This window comes from Varroa jacobsoni, unplaced genomic scaffold (assembly GCF_002532875.2).
Source record: "Varroa jacobsoni isolate VJ856 unplaced genomic scaffold, vjacob_1.0 scaffold_486, whole genome shotgun sequence".
Classification (NCBI taxonomy): Eukaryota; Metazoa; Arthropoda; class Arachnida; order Mesostigmata; family Varroidae; genus Varroa; species Varroa jacobsoni.
The window spans coordinates 1-10,120 of NW_019213388.1; the positions used below are offsets into that span (position 1 = coordinate 1).

The window sequence follows — 10,120 nt, forward strand, 5'->3', positions numbered from 1 at the left end:
TGCTTTCGAACGCTGCATATTCAAGTCATAAACCTTTGTTTCCATGAATATCTTCCCGATGGGCTATTTCAAATCGTAGTGATTTATCTGTATTCTAAGATAGCATCTGCCAAAATCATAGTTGCCTCCGATTGTTTAATGGTAACTATAATTTAGTGAAAAAAAAAAAAAAAAAAAAAAAACAATTCTTAAAAAAAAAAAAAAAAAAAAAAAGAAAAAGTAATTTTTCCATTTCTGGCTTGCTATAATAGAGGCCATATTTGTTCACAAACAATACAGTAACTATAATCACTTGTCGGACTCGGATATAAACTAAGCTAGGTTAAAGTAGACGCAAGTAATTGTAATTTTACATTGAAATTTTACGAAAACAAGTGCCCTACTTTGAAAGCTATACACAGATACAACATTCGTATTTTATGGGAAAAATTATTCCCACCGTCTAGCATTAGCAGGAGGAGTAATTAGAGAACAACAAGTGACCAATACGTGTTCACCGTACGGCTACCCCCCTACATTATACGTTTTGCCCTTAATACTTATTGTCTACAAAGACGCTCACTCCCGTCGTTCATGGAATCTTGCTAGTACCGGTCTCTTCTGTTTGTCGACGCCCAAAAACCGATTATTTCTACACTACGATTAACTGTATCCATTTGCATACATCTGTATAGACATTGTCAGGGGTCAACTGGACAGCTGCATAGATGCACAGGTTCTTACAAAAGACTCAGTGTAAGTTATTGTTGGTCAACCTCTTTGTTCGATGATATATCTAGCGGTAAAAGAACAGCTCAGATACTGGCTATTCAAATTCTTGTCAGCTTTTGTATCATCCTATTGAAATTCGTTGAATTGCCTCGAGATTTCTATATATTCGTGTCGCTGACGTTCACGTAAAGGCCATCGTTGCTGAAAGTATCACCATCGTCGCTGGCCGCTTGCAAAAATGTGGAATTAACAAAAATGCTATAAAACTATTTAGCTTAAGTTGAACTCGTAATATTAATAATGAAAAAATGAGCGTAGTTAATTTTAAAAACTGTTCGTCATTGGGCGATAGGGTCACTAAAGTCTGGAAAGACATTACATGACCCTGTGAAGTTGTTAGGCAAAACCGTGTGTCATCGTCTAAATGTCACTGGGAAATTCTAGCGGGAAATTCATATTTCGATCTTCTTCTATTTCGTTAAGCTTACTTACACACGACGTGTGAGGCCCCGCCACATGGCTGAGCTGTTTGCGGCAGCAGACCTGCTTCAACTGGACGAACTTACGGCGCAGCCTATGAACTTCTTCAGCAGCGACATGGCTGAGTGTCCGCAAACGGAGGGGTCCCTTGGAGACCAGCGCTAAGAAAGTATAGAACATTTTCTATCAGAAGTATCCAATATCTGCGGCGACAGATAAACAAATCAAGGTCCTACAACATGCCTTCCAGTGGTGCAAAAGACAACCGGATGAAACAAATTGAACTTGCTTGACAGGATCAGTTCTACTAGTCCCACCCCGATGTTGCGGTGACCAAATCAGTCTGAGTTGTGACGACATATGCAGAATATGTATCAGACACCGACAATGGGTGCTTAGTAAAAATTAATTGTCCCAAACAAATTGGGAAACCTTTGTTTCATCACGAAGCGTGCACTACAGGTGCAAGGTGTTTGTCGTCACGAAAGGGAACAAAAGCAAGATCAATGTATGCATTAGTACGTCGGTATAATGAGTCACTAGTACGCAACTCAGTAACCTTTAAGAGCTATCAGAATTTGGGACATTTATAGGAATTAAGGTATACGTATGTTATTGTATTGTAAAAATATTTATATATATATATATATAAAGACACGGACCGGATTTCCTTTGTTTGTCGTGTTTTTGAGCTAGTTATAATTGTCGCCTACGTTACGACCCGCGAAATACTTATTGGCATCAAAATCATGGACCTGATAGGAGTATATGGAAGTATCGTATTTGCTTATACTGAGGATAACAGCTTAATAATAATAAAAATGAGATCGGTAATTTGGTAAAAAAATAACGAGGGGAACCTACATACTGGTGTCATTATGGGTCTATTCTTTACATGGATTTTTACAGTTGTACTTATATCGTAAGTACTACAATATACTCGTTAAACGACATTCTGCTACCTATAAACAAACTGGTTATTAAACAACTTATTAATTAGTGCTAAATTTCAATATCTTTGTAGAGAAAAATAACACTCGATAACGCGGTTTCAAGACTAACTGTGTTAACTGGACTTACGTGGATACTGGATACCATGGTGATACGGTAAGTCCGCTGAATTGAACTGGTAGAGAGATTGGTAATCAAAGAAGCGATCAATGATTACCATTGGACTAAAGCCGATGCCTGTTTACGTATAGATCGATAAAATGTCGTCGTGAAATGAAACGAGGCCTTATGTAAATTGCAGTTGCCGGAAGTTCAATTGTAATTAAATGTGTCAGTACACTGTGTCCTTTGTCTCCTTTCAAGAGTTGTCTTCATATAGTTTTATTATCATGCTATGTCGTAGGTAAGAGTGCCTTTTTCAGACACTTAAAGATATATTAATATCACGTCTGCTGGATTTTGAATATGTATCTGCCGGGATTTTTTTTTTTTTTTATAATTCCCAACGAGAAACAGTGTGTTACAAAGCCATTTTAAACCTAGAATCAACTAGAAGCACTTGTACACTGTTCACCTACGTACATGTGCATAATTATCTATCTACTGACGCAATGGTTAATTGGGTTTTTCTTTCGCTTGCAATTGGACAGACAGCTGTAAGAAGAATATGTCCCATAGTACCAGAAATGCTGAATGAAAAACGTATTCAGGCGCCTTAAACACCTTAAAGCATCAATACAACTAGAGGAACGTAATCTATGCTACAAAATGATTTTTCTTCAAACATCTGTTGCTTGTTAATGAACGGACCGAGAGCTTTTTCAGCTCTTAAGTGTTATAATGCCCAGCGATACATTAAAACATACTACAAATAGTACGCTGGAGTTGCAGTTCCACTTTGATATTAATGACCTCAAATTCCGTAACTACTTCGAGTCGAACGAAGAAATTACTTCATATCTAAGCAGCTAGGGCGAAATAGTAACTTATTGCCTTGAATTGACCGTGACTCCTCAATTTGAGGTCAGCGTTTACAAAAAAAGGAAAAAACACCTACCTAAATCTAACGGCGACCATAATGTAGACATAGTATAAAAGTTCAAATGTATATAAATTTACCAATTTTTACTAAAGCTTTCCTGGTAATCTTTTCAAACTGGCCCAGCATGTTTTTTTTAGCAACGCGGGTTTTTTTTTCTTGAGGTTAGCGCAACTAGCGCATTCGTTATTTATTATTATTTTTAAGCTTTTTTTTACGAATTGCTATTATCTTTGACTGTTTATTACTGCGTGCCCGCAATAGTGCACTATCCCGTGATTAAGTATAGGACATCAATTAAAAATCTGTAAATTCTGGAAATCGCAAGGACAATGAACCTTCAGGTGTTGTTCTTCAGAAGAACATGTTATTGGCACAACTTTGGGTAATAGTGTCCTTGGTTTGCTTTTATTCGAGTACTACTCATGACTTTTTGTTTGCGTTTCTAGCAGCGAAAGTCTACATAACAATAATGAAAATAGTTTGCCATAATCTATTTTCTTCTCTATCAGGTACACGTATAAGTTCAATAAAGAACAGTAATAGTAATTATAACAGCGTGATTGCCTAGCGAGAAGATTCTGCGTGCAAAACCACGCCTATCAATGGTTAACGTGATACTAGCTCCGGTACTCGTTGCATAGGTACCTTCCGATTGATCAATTGATAACCTTTTATTAAGCATAAACACTTATTTTAGATTTCTGCAGCGACAAATAGATGCGAATGCTTGTTTTAAAAGTTGGCGGTGCAGTGACCTATGTAAATGTTTGTTTTACTAGTTAGAGGCACCGTTGGTAATTTCTGTCAGCATACGCTGCTCCATATATATACTGTGGTCCGATATTTGTATAGATAGCATCATGTCAGCACGCGATAAGTACCTTCGTAGAAATCGCATTGAAGTATGTGTGAAGTGAGGAATGACGCCTAAAAAGGAAATCGGCCAACGTAAAATCTCGGAACAAGCGTGCAGTGACGGTCCTTTCATTATTAGCCGTTATCTTGCGATTCTAAACACTATTCGGAACAAATGTTTCGTAAGCGTTGTCACCTAGATAGGATCCTATCGCCACCCGAGGGCCAAGGGCATCGACATCAATTCCATTTTCTATTCCACCATTCCAATGTCGTCGAAGCAGCCCGACCAACGCGTAGTAAACAACACGGCTACGGTTGTACGGCCATTGTCGATGTGCGTCTTTTATTACCCATTAAGCTTTAGCATGTTTCTGCTAGGAACGAAATCAAAGGTACATTTTCCATAACACTTAAGAACTTTAAATTGAATACATAGTAGCCTTCTGTATTACGCCAGAGAAAGAGCAACATGTTTGCGTTGAACGTCATTGAACCCAGATATTTTACCGCAAACAGTATTTTCTACCCAGTTATATGTAACAGATACAGAAAAGCAACGTAACACATTTACTAGTAGCGTGGGTTGTAGAATTATCCGAAATCGTGTAAAAATTTTTCAAGAATTTAATATAATTGGGTTTTGACAACCTATTGGTAAAATTATAATCAGGCAAAATCATTTGTGCTAATTGATCACATGAGATACGCAAATACTAGAAAAAAAAAAGACCTAGCCTAACTAAAGTGAAGAATTCAACGTGATGAAATAAGGACGCCAATTTGGGCCTAGAGTATTGACGAAGGTTGCTACAGGTATTAAATGATTTGAGCAATGGAAAAAGCTATTTGTTAAAGTGTCTGGAAGCTACTGCACATCAACTACGCGTCAATCGACAGAGCCCAATGTACTGAATTAAAACCAATGCAAAATCCCATTGAAATTCTACAGTCTTGGCCTGATTCAGGAACCACAAATTTACGTCCAAATGATTCTTAGTACAAATAGAGGATGACTGGTAGCTTGAAACGTGCAAACGCGAATTTGGTCTAAAGCGCACTAATAGGGAAGGAAATTAGGAGCGATAATGCCTACTAGTAAATGGATTAAAAAAGAAAATTCTGAAAAGCAACGGGTTTTAATCGTGGCCATTGTGACAGAGGGAAGCCAATTACGCGTTGGAGTTACGGAGTTCCAGGTGACATCAAGCAGGCCTATATGAAGGGCTTCCGCCGCTAATGGCCTGTGAAACTGAAAGAACGTGACTATTGACACGTTTCTTGAGGTCAGTTATTGTGTAAGTGATGAGTAGTAATACGTCTAGTGCACGCAAGGACAACGATAAATCCACCTTAATAACTCTTCGCGCATTCCCTCTCCTTTTAAATAGCATCGAAACTGTGGACGATACTGACATGAAGCGTTCCACATACAACTGACTCTTAAGAAAGCGCGTCCGCCATTATGCAGTAAGGCACTCTATTGTGAGAGAAAAGGTCGTCTGCTACATCTACAGTTGCAAACAGCTGGAAGCCCCTTCATAATTGCCTGTGTGTTAGATACATTCGACGATCAAATTAACTAAATAGCTAGGAACTGGTTAGGTAGGACATCTGCAGACAGCATTTCAACGATGCCTATAAAACTTCTTAGTGATTTCATCGGTTGCCTCATCTCGACAGAACGTCTGACAATGTCTAGCATCGTTTTGTTCGGAATGATAGCAATAAAGCATACTCCACATTGATTAAGCCTGGCATCTTGGCGAAATCCGCTCAACGTCAAGGAATCCTAGGGTGACTTGGTAAATCATGCGTTTGCCAATGAACCGATGAATGTTCCGAAAGTGACCGGCTTTGACACGTGTTTGAGTTGGGTCAGTCTATTGTCCACGATTAAATTTAGGGACGACAGAACAAGTGGAGCCTGCGCATAATGTGGCGTAAATGACGAAAATGATTACCAATTACCAGTAAATTAGCTTAATTATTAAGGTAATTACCAACTAGTTAGAAAACTCAGATCGAATTAATCTGGAATAAAAATTTATGCAGTCAAAGGGAACGTACTATAATCGAAAGGACCGACTAACTGACGAACTTGGGAATAACGTACACCGTACTAATTCAATCCTTGTCAGAGTTTTTGAATGTTAGCAAGGGAAAATTGCGAAAGCTCTGGTCATGTTTGTTGTGGATCAAACTTGAAAATATACACAAAAAGTTGTAGTTATTGCCGCTTAACCAATCTAATGTTCAGCTATCGAAGATGGCCGTATGAAGCTGTGAGGAACGATATTCAACGTGGTAACCCGTAATCATCGATCTATTTTTGCTGGATGTATTAATAATATGTGGCACCTGTTTTAATGTTTTTCTCAGTATAGCGTGAATACTCCGATTAAGTTGCGATTCCGGTGCCAACAGTTTTTCGTTGATCAGACGCCCTACGCCGTCACAGGTGTATAAATCGCCGGAATATAGATAACAAAATTCGAATCTCGTTACCGCAATTACAACTAACTCAAAAACATTATTCTGTGTAGCAAAAAATATACAACTCGTACCTGCTTGATAAATATTTTCGCAACAAAACATAGATTGAAATTTAGTCTACCTAAAAATCCCTTGTTTAAAGCAAGGATAGTTTCTGGAGACCACCCAATTTCGCATCAATGTTGAAGTCACGCGCATCGATCGCTGTCTTATCTGAGTTCTGCATTCTCATGACAACAAACACCCGCAATGCCAATTCCATAATAGAACAAAGATTCCTTCGTTTGTTCGAGACAAGCGCCAGTTGACAATTACTTACTGATACGTTCGTTGCACACGCCATCAAAATTCTGCGTCTTAGCAATACAGCTGAAGTTCAGACAGGTTAAACTTGTGAGCGATTTCATACGTTTGTCCCTTGAACTTCTCGGAGCCATGTTGAACGACTCTAGTTTATTTTTGCCTATCGCAAATAGTAAATACTCATAACCTAAAAAGTTCCACATCTTCATAACACTGATTTCCAAAGAACCCGTTCGCTGGTATACCGTTAACGACGTCGCTGCTAAAGAAGTTTTCCAGCTACGAAGTAAGCCTGTCCGGTTGTGATAGATCTGTTGCCGCCAATCATTCGATCAAGCCTTAAGGCTCAACAATAATTACTCTCATAAAGTTCGATAATTAAACCGTGCATATAGCCGGAAACTGACATTTCAACTGGGATTGTCAAGGCTTAAATTGCCGCTTCGTTGAAATCTTTTCGATAATCAGACCTTAGCAAGGTGATCCTATCGCAACGCCCTGACAAAACAACCCTTGTTAATAATTAACGATTATAGCACCAGTAACAATATGTACCGATGAGAACGTCTGAGCAAGCGTACGAAATTCAGGATATCCGCGTACAAAATAATAAATTTCACTGAGGCGTATACGTGCGTTGGCAAGATCGGGAAAGCCAACAGTCAATATTTGGGTGATCTCACTGAAAAGCACGTTTCACTGATCAGGAGTGAATAAGAAAATCAACAAAACAAATACGAGGATTCCAGATTCCACCCATTGAGGTAATACTTTGAGAAAAATGTTTAAACCTGCGTATATTAGAAGGGACTATGTTTATTTGAATGACCGCTTTTGCGGCCAGTTTTCCGCCTGCCACCAACTGCTTCTATATCAAGATTTACTTATATATTCCATAAAAAAACAACTCGTTTGTAAACACCTAATATCATAAAGCGAACCGAGCAATATTTGAATGAATGAATGAATGAATTAATTAACTTTTCGAGTCTTAGTAAGCCTTACGCCTAGGCGCTAGGGCAAAAGAAGGCGATTATGCCGTTATGAAATAGCATTGTTTTTTTTTCGTAGATCAATCTGCACTATGTTTTATCAGCTAAATTTTAATAGTAGAAACGATAAAATGAAATGCTATCCCTAAAGGATCCGTTCTAGTGAGAATCAACCATGTAACTACGCAGTAATTCCTTCACTTGCAGGACAAACTGGTGATGCTGGAGTATATTTGTGGCTGACAAGATCCTATTTAGGTTATCAAACTCAATAGAATTGGGGTAGGTTAGAGCCGATGTGCGCGACGCTCGAGTAATAAAAGGCTGCAAAAGCTTTTAATAGGCGATACTGAATAGGCAAAAATGTTTCTCATGCACTTCATTAGCAAAAAAGGGTCATTCTTACATCATTAAGAATGGCTAAATAAAGGCGAGTATGCATTCATCACGTAATCATGGACTGGTCACGTGTTTGCCTGCTAATTTTAGCGGCACATAGAAGTTTAAGCTGAAAACAGGGCATAGACATGCTTTACTTCGTGCTTGCAGCCAGCTGTCTGAAGCAGCACTTAACAACCGAAAACGAAGTAAAACCCGACGCGTTTTTATAGAGGGTACTTATTGTACACTGCCACAGCTTATGATTTTTTTCCCACATATCAATGAATAATTTCCAGATAAAGAATTTGTTCGATTACATTATTACAGCATCTGTTTCAGTGGCTCCCTATCATTTTACCAAAAACTGCCCCGCCAGACCGGCCGATGCCACGACTAAGCCAGTGTCAGACGCACGATAAGGTTCGAAAATTTCGTATTCCATTTTGAAAACGTGCGCGAAATCGATCTAAGCAGGGTGTCCGCTTGTCAAAATAGCTCCTCTCTTGCAGAGTGCAAAAGATGTTCAGCCGATCAAAAAACGATCTTAACGAAGCTCAATGTGTCTGGAACGAATATACGTTATGACCGTGTTTTATACCCTTCTAAAACGTAACATAGAATCATTCGAAACCCATTAAGGCCATACCTACACCTCCGCTTAGCTTCTTCATGTAATAATATTAATTTAACATTCAATATACTCGTCCTCTGGAGTTTGCCAGGGTCTCAAATATTTTTTGTCTAGTACTTAATTCTGTCCCTGGAAGAAGTATGTTCATTTATTATGTCCATTTATTATTTACTATAATAATTGCCTTCGTTTTCCTTCTTCGAAGACGAAGATCTTCAAAATTGATTACTTGATTGTGTACCTCTGCAGAGGCCAGCAAAGGGACTTTATAGAATTTATTGCATCAAATTCCCCACTTGGTCTGGTGGGTTTCAGCTTCTGCTGACCCATGGTTATAGATCAATTAGAAGATCCTAACAAAATTGAAAAAGCTCTGGTTCTTGTGGCTATTCATTTGAGAAATAGCCGTTCGTGCACGCCCTTCTAAAACTTATCGAAGAGCCTAATACGGACTAAGGTGAATTTACACAATATAGAAGTATTTCCAACCAATATATATTAACGTATAATCGTGCACTACTGCCGAATCCATTTGGGCTCGTAATACAGAGATTCCTGTACAGGTTAGGTCGCAAAACACGATAATTTCATTAACATACTGATACAATTTACTAAACGTCAGCTAAAATATTTTGAGCACTCTAAATTTAGCCTTACCACACATATCTATCCGAATAAGTAAAAACATGGTGGCTGATTTGCCGGCCGAAAAATGGACCCTCGTACCTAACTAAATTTAATCAAATTGCACTTATAAACAGCATCATTTCCAAAAATGCTCAAGCTTTGATCTTCATCTATCAGATCGTTGAGTCTTAAGCTCTTCAAATGAAAAAAAAAACACGAATATACAGCTTATTTGTAACGTAATCATCAGCATCATCTATATTGGATGGATCAGTTCTCGAGCGAATGATCTACGTGGGAACGTTTACTGAGCACATCTGATAATCTGTCTAGGTAAAATTATGATTGATATAATGAGTTGTCATACCCAGAAAGGCAACACTGGAACACAACTCATTTGAAAAATGCAATAAAAGCAAGAGCAGTTCGATGTTATAATACGTTCTCCACAATTAGATCATTGACTGCCTTTCTTCCCAGTTTTGCATTAGTCCTTGTTAAAGCGGGAAACTTTGGTCTGTTCAAGATTACGGTTATTATGTCGTATCATTACTTTTCATTCCCCAACGTTTACTTCTGCGAATACTTCATGTTGAAGCAGACTTCGCCTTGTGCGTCCGGGTAATGCACTACAGATTGATCAGCATCTGC

At 38.4% G+C, this 10,120-nt stretch overlaps 1 protein-coding gene across 2 annotated transcripts; it reads right to left on the minus strand.

The window, feature by feature from the left end:
* Positions 1-7: 7 nt before the first annotated feature.
* Positions 8-3,381, minus strand: LOC147753441 (uncharacterized). Of its 2 annotated transcripts, XM_086968487.1 has the most exons (3): positions 2,272-3,381; positions 1,204-1,352; positions 21-145 (listed from the first exon to the last, which is right to left on the minus strand). In XM_086968487.1, exons 1-3 carry the CDS (start codon positions 2,360-2,362, stop codon positions 116-118), a joined length of 270 nt encoding a protein of 89 aa, XP_086824613.1. In that variant the 5' UTR covers positions 2,363-3,381; the 3' UTR covers positions 21-115. The 2 variants fall into 2 exon arrangements, with proteins under 2 accessions (XP_086824612.1, XP_086824613.1); XM_086968486.1 differs by having other exon boundaries at positions 8-1,352.
* Positions 3,382-10,120: the final 6,739 nt, after the last annotated feature.